The 14,799-nt window shown below is 58.0% G+C and overlaps 1 protein-coding gene across 6 annotated transcripts in view; it reads left to right on the forward strand.

Moving 5' to 3' along the window:
- Positions 1-14,799, forward strand: part of Tns3 (tensin 3) — a 146,526-nt gene that overhangs the window by 69,943 nt on the left and 61,784 nt on the right. For all 6 annotated transcript variants that reach the window (XM_023714381.1, XM_023714376.1, XM_023714380.1 and 3 more), the window contains 3 exons: positions 5,037-5,166; positions 5,292-5,357; positions 6,013-6,117. In XM_023714381.1, coding sequence (XP_023570149.1) covers positions 5,037-5,166; positions 5,292-5,357; positions 6,013-6,117 — 301 coding nt within the window. The remainder of the gene's footprint in view (positions 1-5,036; positions 5,167-5,291; positions 5,358-6,012; positions 6,118-14,799) is intronic.

The raw sequence follows: 14,799 nt of genomic DNA on the forward strand, positions 1-14,799 counted from the left end.
GATGCTCTAAAGGCCAGAAGGCCGAGGTCCAGGTGCTGGGGAGCTGCTTTCTCCCGGCATCTCTGTGTCCGCCTCGGTCACAGGGTTGTCCCTCACAATGTCAGACTGGAGCCCTTCTTCTTCCAGGGATTCTGCTTAGAGTTCATGTGATTGGCCTGGTCTTTTAAAATCTGTTCTTTGGAGTGCTGGGAATTAAGCCCAGGGCCCAGCCGCAGACCCCAACAGCTGTATTTTAACTAAAACACCTTCATAAAAACCCTTGTTTGCAGATGCAGCCCGGTTCTATGATCCGGGCCCTTGGGCCTGAAGGTGGCTGGGCGCCTTTGGCTCTGGTTGTCCACCGGCATTCTTGGGGGCAGCTGTCCCCAGCTGGTGGCTGGACCGGGTGATTCGGTGCATGGAGTATGAGCCACGCACAGACCAACAGAGCTGGGGCTATGGTGTGTGTAGATAGCACCCTCGCAGCCCAGCCCAGGAGGGTGTCACCTGTCCAGCCAGTCAGGGACTGCAGCTTCATGGAGGAGCTCGAGATGGTGGTCACCCAGGGGTAGCACCTGGGTCGTGGGGCACAGTCTGACCCAGCCTGGAAGTCTTCATTGTGTTGAGAAGCCCAGTGCTTTTTATTCTGCATGAATGTAGCCTTAGGTCAACGCGGGCAGAAACTGAACCCAGTGTGCCCCTGGCTTCAGGCTCCCCAGAGTGATGCCTCACTTTGGGCAGTATGCCAGGGTCCCCAAGGGTGAAAGTATGGAGTCCTCACAGGCTCCTCCTCCGTAGCCCCGACCCACTCCACCCTGTCCCTGGACGACTGGACGTGCTCCTGCAGGTCCAGGTCCTGGAGCGCAGCCAACTCACCTGGCGCCCGTCCTGAAGGCTGTGCTGGGAAGGAAGGGTCACGACCCATCTGGGCTGAGCTCAAGCATGCAAGTGGTTCTGCTTCCCAGGAGGGCTTGGGCAGGATCCCCAGCTTGGACAGGACCCAAGGATACAGCGGCCTGCTGATCCACCCCGAGGAGCGGGTATCTCCCGTGGCTGTGTGTGCAGGCTGCCGTAAGGTGGAGATTCACCCCCAGTCTGGCTCCCTGGCCTTCCCGGCTCCTTCCAGAGTTTCCTGTCCTCTCTGGTCCACCCCATCCTTGCTGATGCTGGCGAATGTCTGCTTTGCCTAGAGATTTGCAGCTCGCTCTTCGTGGGGACAAGGCCAGCGGGGCTCAGGTTCACAAACAGAAGGACCTGTGTCCACGGGGCTGGTTGGGGTGAGCCCTGGAAGGCAGGCTTGGGCCTGTGTGTCTTCCTGGGAGAGGCCCTGTGCCCCATCTCTGCTGTACCCGCACCGTGCCATTAGGTGAAGACATGGACCGGGTATTCTTCCGGTCCTTCCACGCTGAATGCAGGGCGAGTGTGGCTGGAATTGTGCCCGGAGCCTGACACCACCTGCTGGCCCTGGGGGCTGCTCCCTGCTGAGGGGCTTGCGGCATGACACAGCCACATCGCTGGAGCAGGTAGAAGGCCTGTGGTCCAAGCCAGCTTTCAGCACAGGCTGAGGATTTCCTGTGCCTGCCCTCAGCCCTGGTCTACCCGGGCCGCACATGCTGAGCGCAGGCCCAGGCCTGGTCACCATGGACTTTGGGCTTGCCAAAAGCATGGGCGAAACTTCGCCCCGCTGATAGAAATTGAGGTCAGGCCACATTTCCAGGTGGTTCTGTCAGCCAGCAAGAGAGCATGGTGCCCCGGGCCTCCTGCGGAGGTCACTGGTCATGTAGTACTTTTCAGTCCTGAGCGCCCTGTGCACAGCAGCTTGCGCCCCCGAAGTGACAGATGTAGCCGCCTCTCAGCGTGCAGAGCACGGTGCGGGCACCCGAATCCCAGGATCTCATGTGCCACATAAAATGACCTTGCAGGCCACAGAGATAGCTCAGCAGACTAAGTGCCTGCCTAGGCAAGCCGAAGGACCCAGGTTTGAGCCCTGGTACCACATGCTGTGCTGGCCCAGACGTCAGGCACGCCAAGCCTGCCACCAAGACCAGGCAATGTGACGCACACCTGTAATCCCAGCGCTGGGGAGGCTGAAAACAGGAGGATCACTACGAGTCTGAGCTGCGTGGGAGACCCTGTATCAAATACATAAAATTAGAAAAAAAGAAAAAAAAAATGACCTTGCATTTTCAGAGTCTGTGTGCAGGCACCCTCCTGCAGGCCTAACACCTCTCTGGGTTATGGCTAATGCCCAACATGTTTTGAGTCACTGTTGTTACCCAGCACTGTGGGAGGCTGAAGCAGGAGGACCTCGAATTTGAGCCCAATGGCAATGCCTTAGCCAGCAATAGCCTATCTCAAAATCGTAAAGAACTGGTAGGGGGTGTGGCTCCGTTCGAAGGCTCTGGGATCAATCCCCGGTTCTGCTAAAACTGCTGTAATCTTTATCGTTTGGACAGTAAGGACAAGGAAAAAGGTCCTTATGCAGTTCCAACAGATGCTCTGTATCCTCGAAATCTCTCCCCATGGAGGGCTGGATCAGGCCGTGTCCAGAGTGGGCACACAGGACTGGCTGTGAGTGGAGACTCGCTGCGCAGAGCTGGCGGTGCGCCGGATCTTTCTGCAGTGCTCATGAAATCTGCTGAACAAAACAGTGAGGTTGGCAGTGGAATGCCTCTTGCCCTCGGGACGTGAAGGCTCTGAATGCTCTGAGCACTTGTGGTGCGTGGCATCCCTGGCCACCCACAGGGTCCTGTGTGGAAGGTGAGGTGCATGCCACAGGTCTGGTGAAGTGTCTGTCGCGATGAAGTCGCAGTTTCTCATGCTGGATTGTAGGCTCTCTGGGGAGGAAGGCCGAGGACCAGCTTGTCCTAGGATGCTGCACAGGAGGGCCCTGGGTGTGCAGAAGCGGGGCTGCCGCCTGAGGGCCATTGGGGACTGCAGCCCTCAGAGTGGCCCTGTGCTTCAGGAACCTTCATGTCTTAGAGGGGGACCCTTGCTGATGATGGCTTAGGGGCCCTGCAGCCACCAGAGTTCACCACTCCGTTGGGTTTTCTCTTGGAGGTCTGACTGCCCTTTCACTGTCTTTCCCATGAGAGCTGGAGACCAGCAGGGGGCGCTGTCGCCTGCCAGATCTGTGCGGGAGGAGGAGGATTGGGGTGGGGTGAGCTCTGTGCTCCCGACCCACAGGAGCTGACCAACGGGTGCTGACCCGGCGCTGAGCCAGGGAGATCCTGCGGCCCGTAGCCCGTGATACCTGGAGCCAGACACCTTGGACACCCTGGACACCTTGTGTGGGGCCGGAGCCGCGAGGGGGTGGTCCAACCGAGGCACAAGCTACATCCCCAGCTGATGTCGGTGCTTGTGCATAGCCCAAGCTGTGAAAGTGGGCGCAGAGTGGGCAGACAGCCTGACTGGGCTCTTGGGGGACCTGGAGGGCCACACCATCATCCCTGGCAGAAGCACCCCATGGCATCTGTGAGCCTCGGATCATCAGGGGAGGGCTGGGCTCTGACCCAAGTCAGAGGTTCTCAGGCAGGTGGGGCCGACCTGGGCCAGCGCACCAAGGCCAGGCCAGTGAGGGGAGGCCCTGACCGCCTCTGCCGCTCCTCCCCCGAACCTGGTAGTCCTCCGGGCGTGCAGAGCCCTCTCCCCCAGGGCCTTACTTCACGAGTTTCTGTTGGCATAAACAGCTGTGCGTCTGCTGATGGGTGGCGCTGTCTAGCAATTGTAAATTCTGGGTGGGAAGTACTTTTGTTTGACGTCCTTGGGAAGGTTTCTCTCAGCGATGATGGAGATGTCACCTGTACACTGTCCTGTGTCGCCCTCGGTGTCACACCTGCCCGGCTGCAGCTGCTTGTACAGATTTGGGAAGCATGTGATTTTTTTTTTTTTTTTTAAGTACTGGGGTTGAACCCAGATCCTTTTCACAGAACTCTGTTCCTAGCCCTTTATTTTAACAAATGTTTCATTGTAAGACAGATGTCTTGCCACATTGTTTAGGCTGGGTTTGAATTTATGATCCTCCTGCCTCAGCCTCCCTGAGGGTTGTGTTTATAGGCCTACGTCACCAAGCCTGGCTGAGATGTTCAAAGCTGTTTGACCTCAGGAAAAGCAGCTCCCCTCCCCTCTTGGTCCCAGTGTGTGCTGAGTGAGGTGAGACCCAGCAGGGTACCCCTGCCATTGCCCCAGGTGGCACCTTCACCAGGCTTATGGCCACAGCCGCCGGCAGCTTGTGCAGCACCCTAGGAACCCCAGGAGCCCTGGCACCTTGCAGTCCGAGTTCAGATCCCAGTGGCGTGGCTGGGAGGGCATCGCTTCTTGGATGTCTGGGCAGTGGGTGCCCTACAGTGTTCCTCTCTGTCTCTGTCCTGGCCTTGGGCCGTGTCCCCTCCCTCCTTCCCTCTCTCTCTGTCCCTCTGTCCAGTCCACCAGGGGCCACTTCCTCTCTGTGCAAGCCAGATGACACCGAGTGGGAAAGTGGGAAGTTTATTTTTATTTTTTATTTTAGGGAAGTGTCTACAGGGTTTTCAGGGCCTTACTACTAGATCAGACTCTAGTGATCCGCCTGTTTACAGCCTCCCAAGAGCTGGGGTTACAGGTGTGCACCACCACACCCACTCTCAATTGCCATCAGTGTGCCCTGGGGGTGGGGCCAGCATGGCAGGCCCCGGGATCAAACCCTGGCCCCTGCACCTGCTGCAGGTGCTTTAATCCATTGAGCTATTAGGCCAAGGGAAAGGGGAAAGTTTAGACCTAGAAAGCAAGTGTACTGCAGTCAGGAGTTAAGTCTAGGAAGAGAGGACTGGGGTTTCTTTCTTCAGACTTCTGGAAGGGCACAGCTACCTTGAGCTCTGAGAGGGTTGGGGTGACCCTAGAGTCTAGGGTGCTGGCAATTTTCATGCGCCACATGGAGTGCCCTCCCCCCAGCCCCCCCACGCGGAGTCGGGGTCTGGGTCCAGATCAGAGCCACACTGCCCCCACCTGGGCCACACTGGGTCTGCAGGGGCACAGGCTGCAAGGTTCAGCTGTCCCCGTACCTCCCTCCCTCCCTCCGGCAGGTGAAATGCTACCACAAGAAGTACCGCTCGGCCACACGCGATGTCATCTTCCGCCTGCAGTTCCACACTGGCGCGGTGCAGGGCCACTCGCTGGTGCTGGGGAAGGAGGAACTGGACGGTGCCTGCAGTGGTGAGGGCAGCCTGCGCCCTTAGGCCCCACCCTCGCCCCAGACGTGGCCAGACCCACCCTCACTGACCCAGGAGTCCCTGTGGGTTGGGAGGACGAGCCCGTTCCATTGTGGTTTCTCTTTGCAGATGATCGCTTCCCTGACTCTGGGAAGGTGGAGTTGGTGTTCTCAGCCACGCCAGACAAGATCCCAGGTGCGTGGCCCCGTGGGGTGCTGGGTGTGTCCCCCACCTCAGGCACCCTTGGCAACTTTCCTAAGAGGACATCAGGGAGGAGATGGCCGAGACATGCATACTCTGGGCTGGTGCACAGGAGAGAGGGCCAGATGTGGGGTGCACGCCTGTCATCCCAGCACTCTGGGAGGCTGAGGCAGCAGGATCCCAAGTTTGAGCTGTACCTCAAACGAAACTAGCTTGTGGTGGCAGGGATGGCGTGGCCGGCTCGGGTTCTGGCCTGCTGAGGAGAGCAGAGACCGTGTTAGTGTCCGCACGTCTCACCTCCATCTCCTGGGCAGTAGTGCTGCTTGTTCACTGCTGTGGTCCACGAGTAACCCCGCATTTGAAGGGGACCCAGGCCAGCAGAGTGTGGGTGTCCGTGTGTGGAGCCCTTTCTGCTTTCTCCTAAAACCAGTGGGAATCGGCCCCTGTTGTGCAGAGCTGGCACTGGAGTCCGGGTGGCACTGTGCAGGAAGGGCATGGTCTCCTCCTGGCCCTGGGGACACAGGACCAGGCTGTGCCCTGCGCTAGGCCAAGGGAGGAGGGCAGGATGCGGAGGCTTTCAAGCTGATGGCTTTGTCCTTGGCTCCGGGGACCGGGCTTGGCTGGGATCAACGCCGCACTATGTTCCCAGGCTCCGAGCACCTGCACAATGACCGCAGCGTCATCGTGGACTTCAACACTGCGGACCCGCTGATCCGCTGGGATTCCTATGAGAACCTGAGCACGGATGGTGAAGGTGCGTGTTCCTGGTTCCATCTCCGGTCCTTCTTTTGGGTTTTGGTTCCAGGAATTGAACTTTGGACCTTGTGCTTGCCAGGCAGGTACTGTGTCGCTGAGGTATATTCCCAGCCCTCTTATATAGAGACAGGATCTGGCTTAATTACTAAATTGCCCAGGCTAGGTTTTAACTTTCGATCCTCCTGCCTCAGCCTCCTGAAATTCTGGTATTACAGGTGTGCACCACCACGCCCAGCTAGGCTTGATGGATTTAAATCAGGCTTTTTGCCAAACCAGAGTGAGTAGCAGGTGGGCAGGTAAGGTCAGTCCAGGGGGCTGCAGCTGAGCTCCTGTGCTGCCCTGCCCTCCTGAGTGCTTGGGTGCCACGTGTGGTCACAGCATCCTCTGGTGATGGCAGGCCACGGAACTGTGACGTTGTTTGTGTTCACTTGTTCAGGTGCCTGGCTCTGCAGCCGCGTTATTTAACATCTGCTGCTGTACACGTCCTTGTCCTTCTGGGCTACGATGTGTGGCTTTGCGCTCAGGAAAGGGGTTGGCCTGTTGCTGACCGGGGCAGCGGAAGGAGATGGACAGACCTCTAAGCTGGGGTCTCTTGTCTAGTGCAGCACTTTGTGAGCATCAGACCTGCTCTTGGGGCGTAGGGGTTTGGTTCCCTCCAGACGGAAGACCTTTTGGGGAGAAGCATCTTGCAGACCCGCCCATGCCCCGGGAGGCACCCCAACTGTGTTGCCCGCAGCACCAGGGTGCCCTCTGTGAGTGTCGGGAGGCGTACATGTGCCTGACTAGCTGGTGACATTTGAGGGGGCAAAAGGGCAGTGGATATGGTAGGAGAGGCTGGCACCAGCAGCCCCCTCCTGGCCTGGAGTGACGGGCGCCTCTGGGGTCACTTCCCCAAGAGGAGCTGGGACAGGAGTCACAGAGCAGCTGGGGCAGCAAGATGGAGGCTGAAGCAAGCACACAGGAGAGATCTTTGGTCCCTCTGCCTGTCGCCTGTCCTCTCTCGCAGTACCGGGGCTTAGACCTAGGGGCTTGGCGCTGAGTCTCAATCCTGACCCTGCATGCTTTTCACTCCTGAGGTGTCCAGGAGGGCTAGGACTTGCAGGCCTCCTGCCTCAACCTCCCGGAGTGCTTGAATGATTGGAGCATGCTCTACCCGCTGGCTGGGTAATGAGGTAGCACAGCGGGTGGCAGAGGCAGCAGCCACGGGCCTCTCACAGTTTTGCAGGAGGAAGGCCCAGGGCAGGCTGTGTTTGGTGCGGGCCCTGGTCCTGATCACTTCCCCTGCTGGGCAGAAGACCCAGCACCCACTACTCCCGGAGGAGAAGTGGACTTGGGCTCAGTGTTGTGCAGGGTCAGCTGGCCGCAAGGCAGAGGAGAAAGAGGAGGGCTGCTTGGGACTTGGAGTCCTGGAAGCAGAGTGGGGGAGGGGCTGCAGGCCAAGCACAGCTTCCCAGTCACTCCCTGGCGGCCTCCTGAGCCAGGCCCCTCCTCCTAGCCGCGAGATCGTCCCACGGTGGCCCCTAGCCTGGTCCAGTGGCCTTTGTTCTTGCTGCGTCCTTAGAGGGCAGAGGGAGCCCTGGCGTCCCTTCTGGAGGACTCTAGGCCTGATGCCGGCCCTGGGAGTCAGGTTACCCTGGAGCGTTAGGGAGGAGCGCAGGTCCTCACACCGGAGCAGAGCTCAGTGCGTGCTTGCCGAGTGGGTGATCAGAGGAACAAGTTAAACTTTATACAGGTTCCAGGCCTCTGTTTCTAGCCTGCAGACGTGCCAAGTGACACGCCCTGTGGAGTGTTCTTATGTGGCGCCTGCTGAGCCATGAAAACCCTGCGGAGTTTCCCCCTGGCACCTGGGGGTGAGGCTGGCCTCTGCCTGGACCTCCGGGGCCCCGTGCCTAGTCCGGGCTGTGGATGATGCCCTGGCCCTGGTCAGCTGTAAGTGGCATCTTTGCTGTATTTTGTGCTGGGGCGAAGCTCAGTGGCACTGGTCCTGGGGCTCTGAGGAGTCCAGCAGGCCTGTCAGCCTCCGGAAGCTTTGCTTCAAGCTGGACTGTGATGTGTCCCAGCCCATGTCCACCCCTCCACCCCCAGCTCTGTGGGGTGCAGAACACCCACATGTGGATGTGTGGACGAAGCTGCCTTTCTCTCCCGAGGCTGCTGCCACCCTGGGCTGGTCCAGGCCTTTGCTTAGTAGCTGCCGTTTCTGTGAAGGTGAGGCTCCACTTTGGGCATGGGCAGGAGAGGCCTGGGGCCTGCACAGCATGGTCACAGTCCCCGGGTCCCATCCTCAGTGGAGAGGCGTGCTCGAGGTCCCAGCCACTCCTGTCCATTGGTACCGTGCTCCCGGCCAGGGTGTTTAGGGGCTCAGCATCCCCAGCACAGCTCCCAGGCCAGGCAGACAGGAGCTGGGCTGGGAGAGACCAAGGCTTGGCGCCCACAGCCCCCAAAAGGCCCCCTCCCCATCCTGTCCTGTGGTCTTCATTTCACAGTCACACAGGACAGAGCTCGACAGGTGTGACCGCTTCCTGGGACCCCGGTTGTGGCAGGTGTCTCCCGTGTCATATAGCAGATAGAGTGGGTGGATTTTTTGCTGGATTTCTCACTCAGAGCTGGAGCGCCAGGCCCAGTGGAGGAGGCTGCAGAAGGAAGCTGCACGCTAGGAGCGATGCTGTCTGGACTGTCAGCCTAGTTGGCTTGGGAGATCAGGAGAGCACAGCGTGACGAGGGGGTCACGGGCATGACCCTGAGGGCACCATCCAGGCCTTAGCTTCTCCTCCTTCCTGCGCTGTGTCTGCTTCTGTCCGCTGTGAGCCAGAGCAAGCTCATCTTCCCATCAGTCGTGGGCGTTGTGCACTGTGTCCCAGGCACAGGAGAGCCCATCTCTGTGCTGGGTCATGGGACACAAGGCTCCTGGCTGGCCAGAAAGTGTCACGCTGAGCCTGGCTGCCGCCTTGCGGGTTGACAGTGCAGGTCCTGGGGTTGCAGGATTGATGGACGAGGAGGATCGAGGCGCTGAGCTTGTCCACAGGCCCTGGAGTCTGGAGAACTGGCCAGGTCCATGGTCCACCAGCTGAGCATCATGGTGGAAGGGTGTGGAGGAGCCGAGCTGCTCAGCCCAGGGCCGTGGGCTGGGACTACAGAGAGGCAGAGAGTGGCATAGGGTCTGGGGACAAGGCACGTGGCCCCAGGGTGCACCCTCAGGCACTACTTTCTCCAACTAGATCCTGCTTCCAAGTGGCTCCTTAACTGCCCAGCTCAGTGTCTGTCAGAGCTGTTGGGGAGCTGATCCATGGATGGGCCCAGTGCCCCCTGGCTGCCCAGCTCCCGAAAGCCCACCTTGAGCACATGTGCCCTTTGGGAGACGCTTTTGGCTGATCTTGGTGCAGTCCTGACCCTCCATGCACCTCTTCTCCAGACACCATGCCAGGCTCCCGGGGTGGCTACGTGGGGCCTGTAGGCCAGGAAGCACCGGCTCCAGCACGCAGAGTTCGCCATAGGTGTGTGTGCCAAGTTGCGACCTGTCGGGCGCCCTCCCGTCCAGCAGGAAAGCACTCAACACGATTTGTGCGGCGGAAAGGCTTTAATCGTTCTCCTGAGTGATGCGCCCCGAGAGAGCACAGTTCCTCTCTCCGTCCCTCTTCCTGTCTCTGACCCTCCGCGTCGCGGGAGCGTTTCTTTTATATCCTCACACTGTCCAATCGAGGGTTGATACATGTTACAGCGCCATTGGTTACAATCTCAGGGAAGGTATCTTACATCATTATAGGCGGGTGTATAGCGACTGCGGAAGCAGGAAATGAGCGCCATCTTGGCACACTCGGTGGGAGGGGTAATCTAGCGCAGGCTTCAAGGGCTGCAGCAGGCCTCACCCAATGGTCCCTAGGAGTTTTGGTTCTGAAGCCGCGATTCGCGGCATGGGCTCTCTACAGCGACCCACCGGATGTTGCAGTGGTCTTCTGGTAACTGTTGGATTTTAAGCTTATGCAAAGTGGAGTGAGTTGAGACTCCAGCAGGAGGCGGGACTGCAGGGACCCGATGGGTGGGTCTCACTCCCCGGGCTGCTGGGGGGCTGCTGGGGGGCCTCTGTGGTTCCTCATGGGCTGGAGGAGCTGCCACTGCACCGTGTCCACAGAAGCAGCAAGAGGTGGGGCAGTGGGGGCGACTCCCTGACTGGCTTGAGTCTGCGCTAGACGAGGAAGATGTCTTTAGACCTTGCTCCTCTTGACTTAACCGGAGAGAGCGTCTCCAAAGGATGGACTGGAATGACACTGCAGTGGGTGTAGACACAGTAAAGGGGGATCACCTTCAAAGGTGCAGGCAAGGAAAACTTTTAAAAGCAATTAAGCAGCCGGGTGTGGTGGCGCATACCTGTAATCCCAGCACTCCGGAGGAGTCCGAGGCAGGAGGATTATTACAAGTAGACCAGCCTGGGCTACAAAGTGAGTTTAAGGCTAGGCTGAGCTGCATAGTGAGATGCTGTCTCAACCCTCCCTCAAATAAAAATTAATAATAAACGAAGTCAGTAAAGCGGATGACCTAAAATATTCTGAGCCTGTCGTCCTTGGCGCTAATGATTCTCCATGAGGGGAAGTCTGAAGTTGAACAGAGCAGCTGGCGGCAACCCTGCAGGAGGGTGTTTTTGTATCGGATTGAGGTGGCCTTTGTGTGTGGCCGTGAATGTCTTTGGTGACTGCCAGTGTCGGTCTGCAGTACGTGAGAACCGTTTCCTCCCAGCCTCCCTTCCTATTTCACTCATAGATTTTTTGGTGCAGCTTGGCACAAGAGACACCATTTTGGTTCTGACAGCTTTCACACACCCAAGCCCGCTCTCCCACTTCCTGCAGACACAGTTTGGGGGAGATCGGCTCCCAGGACTGTTGGGGGAGATTGGCTCCCAGGACTGTCAAAGGGTGACAGGCCACTCAGGCACCTGAGTGTGTCTTAAATCCCAGCCTCCTCTGCCTCCAGGAGGAAACTGTTTCAAAAAATAAGATAAGGGTAGGGATGCAGCTCAGGGTGAGGGCCATGGGTTCAGTCCCCAGTACTGCAAAGGGAAAAGAGAAAACCAAAACGAGGCGCTTCCAGGGAGGACAAGCAGTCTGTTAAGGGGAGAAGGAGGTATTCGTAAGAAGGCACTGCTGGGAGCGGCCCTCTGATGCAGGCCCTCGGTCTCCATGGTAACAGCATCCCATGCCCAGGGGCACACTCCTGCCCACCTCCCAGGCTGCCCACAGGCCTCTACCACACTGTCCGTGCCCCAGCCCCACTCCCACCCCGGTCCACCCAGCCTTCTTTTTCAGATCGAGTGTGAAAAGGTCTACTGAATACAGAGCGGAGTAGGCAGCCATGGCTTGTATGTGATCCTTCTGGGCAGCATGTAAAATTGCACTCGCGTTGTGACAAGCGGAGTCTCTGATGGTGCTGGCCACGTGCAGCTGCGTGGAATCCCGCGTGCTCTCCAGGGCCCTCGGACAGGGGGTGAAGTGCTAGTTTCATTTCGTTGCTGTTCTATTTCTCATATTCTACGTGGACAGTAGAGGGCGCTGCAAAGCATACAACTGGACTTCAGAAATCAGTCACCTGAACGGCAGAGTAGAAACAGTGAGCCCCAGAGACGCCCAGACTTGGTTCACTGAGTGGGTCGTCCCACATGGGTAGAAGCCTTGTGTGTCAGCCCTGTTCCTCCGTGGAGGTGCAGTGCACGTTGGCTGGGCCAGGCCACAAGACCTGGTGCCCCTCGGAGTCTCCTCATTCTCACAGGGGCCACGGAGGCTGTGGGGCAGCTTGGGCCGGGGCTGGGATGTGGTTAGCACAGCCGGGGACAGAAGAGGCTCAGGGATGGAGCCCGGCAGGTGCTGCCTTTGGCATCGGGACTGAGACCTGCACGAAGAGGGCTGCGAGGCGACTGGAGGGGCAGGGAAAGCACGGCCGTGAGCTGCAGGCCTCTTCTCTGCCCACAGCTGCTGTCCTGGGGCTCCGGACGGGACACACGCTGGTCCCCAGCAAGGAGTTTCGTCCACATCTGGAAAGCCAGAGCCCTGGGATGTGGGGACAAGTTATTAAGAGCTTTGTGTCCTGTATCACTGGGGTCTTTGGGACTGAATTATGGAAAACAGAAGAACTTCAGGGTTCCCAGAGGTAACTTCCTGAGGAGACTTGTGCTGTGTTCGCAGTGAAGCTATCTAAGACAGGTATTTGGGGTGTCGGAGTTGACTGTGCACTTGTGCGAGGATTTCAGTAGCCTGTTTTATTTAATTTGTGTATTTATTTTTGGTACTGAGGATTGAGCCCAGGTGCATCATAGTTATTTCTTTAGTTTTCATTCTGAGACAGAGCTTCACGAAATCTCTATAGTCACCAGGTTGGGGTAGAGCTTTCCACCCTGGCCTCAGGCTCCCAGGGGTGTGTGGCTACGCTTGGCTTGGGCAGCCCCTCTCCGTGGTATGGTAGCCACTCTGAGTGCAGAGTGTGGGGGCTCCTGGCGAGAGAAGGAAAGAGAAAGGGAAGCCCCCGTCCTTCCGGCCACTCAGGGGTGGGGACTGAGTTCATCCCCACCCCTCAGGGCTGGGTGCTCTCTTGCTAATCCACCATCAAGGACATGGGCAGCTGACTGGGGTGAAGGCAGGGGCCTCCTCCGGGGGGCTCCTCAGAATCCCATGGCCTGTAGGATGGGGTCAGACCTAGAACTCCAGCTGGTCTCTACCCTATCCTGGCTGAGACTGTCTTGAACTGCTCGATTGTCACCTGGGGTGACTGCAGAGGGGTGCTGGCTTTGGTCTTACTGTGAATCCTGCCCCTGCCCAAGGGGTCCAGCGGAGGCCTGGCCTGCTGGCCGGATGCTCCTTCCTATGATAAAGGGGCCACCAGAGTCTGGATGTGGAGTCTGAGGGGGAGGAGCCAGCCTCGCTCTGGGCTCCCTGCTGGGAGACCCTGTGGGTACCTTGGGGGTCAGGTTGGCATGGAGCAGGGGATGTTGGGGTTGGCAGTGGGTGCAGCCCCTGCCAATCCGGAGGGGCGTGCATTGCACTGGCAGGGTAGATGGTCAGGGGATAGAGCTACAGAGGCAAGGAGGGTCCGTCAGACCTTGCCGCTCTAGGAAGACAGAGATCAGTGCCAGAGCCCACAGTGGGTACTGGACAGGTGGGCAGGGCTGGGGCCAGTGGCTGGGCGAAGACCAGGTTTTCAGAGCTGTCAAGCTTTAGGTGACTGTGGGGACCCAGGTCCGGCAGGCAGTGGGAGAGGTGCGCACACGGGCCCTGGAGTGATCAGTGTGGGAGGAGGGACCACAAGTCAGGACCCTGGGGGCGGGCAAGCGGGGATGCTGTCAGGAGCTGAAGGGTTGGCGGGGGCTAGCGCAGTGCCGCTCAGGATTTCCCAGCAGGAGAATCTGCTTCCTTCATCCCGTAAGTAGGGCTCCCTGATGCCTGACATGCCCACCCCAGGCTTCGTCCAGGTCATGGCGTCCTTGGAAGCCACATGCTGGTCCTGCCAGGGAGGCGGCTTCCTCACTTCCACCGAGTCCCTCTCTCCGCATTGGTGCCCAGCACCCACTCATCGTGCCTTCTCCCCCCCAGAGTTGGGTGCTGGGGCACAGAGCCCTGACACAGCACCGTGGTCCCTGTCCCCTCCCAGTCCAGACCCCTTCCCTGAAGCCTGTGTGCAGGGAGACACAGCCATGGTCCGCTAAACACACCCTCCTTACTCTGGGCCCGAGTACTCTTTTTTTTTTTTTTTTTATTGGGATCAGATTTGTGTGGCATAAACTCACTCTGTAGCCCCTCTTGACAGAGCACAGTCCCTGTCAGCTGTCAGGACGCTTCCTGAGGCCGCTGGCCCCCTTGCTTCTGTCACTGTGGTTTCTCCAGCTGGACAGTACCAGGTGAAAGGGAGCGTTTGTTCTCTGTGGCCCCCTTGCTGTGGTTTCCCGGCTGCATCCGGCTGCGTCCTCTGCCCTTTGGGTGGCGCTGTCCCGTCCCTGAGTAGAGGCCTGGGCCACACGTATCTGTTGATCTGCTGACGTGTATCTGCGCCGCAGCCACTTCTCACCCGCATACCGCGGGTGGCTAAGAAGCTTTTCTGCGTGCATCTTGACCTTAGGTCTAAATACCTCTCATCATTCCCACCAGCTTTGGAAACTTCCACTTTAAAAAACAATTTTTTTTTTTTTTTTTTTAAACTAGGGTTGAATCCAGGGCCTTAACACTGAGCTACATCCCCACAGCCCCTTTTATGTTTTATTTTTTAATAAATTAATTTATTTTTGTCTTTTTGAAACAGGATCTCACTCTACAGTTCAGGCTGGCCTCGAGCTCACTTTCTAGCCGAGGCTGGTCTCCAACTCTTGGTGATCCTCCAGCCTCTGCCTCCCAAGTGTTGGCACCACAGGTGGGCACTACCACACCCAGCTTCCTAAATTGTCCGAGCTGCATTTGGGCTTGCAATCCTGCTGCCTCAGCCTTCCGAAGTATTGGGATTATGAGTGGGTACCACCACTCCTGGCTCCTGCATCTTTTACCATTTTTTTCAAATGGTTTCTCTTTAAAAACATGCTTCTTTTTTCTTTTTAAATTAATTTTATTGGGGAAAAAATAGCAATGTGGGGCCAGGAAGATGGCTCAGTACAATAAGCACTTCCCTGGCAAGTGCAAGGGCCTGAGTTCAATCCCTGGTTCTGACCAAAAAAAAA

Source organism: Octodon degus, unplaced genomic scaffold (genome assembly GCF_000260255.1).
Source record: "Octodon degus isolate 3935 unplaced genomic scaffold, OctDeg1.0 scaffold00035, whole genome shotgun sequence".
Taxonomy (NCBI): domain Eukaryota; kingdom Metazoa; phylum Chordata; class Mammalia; order Rodentia; family Octodontidae; genus Octodon; species Octodon degus.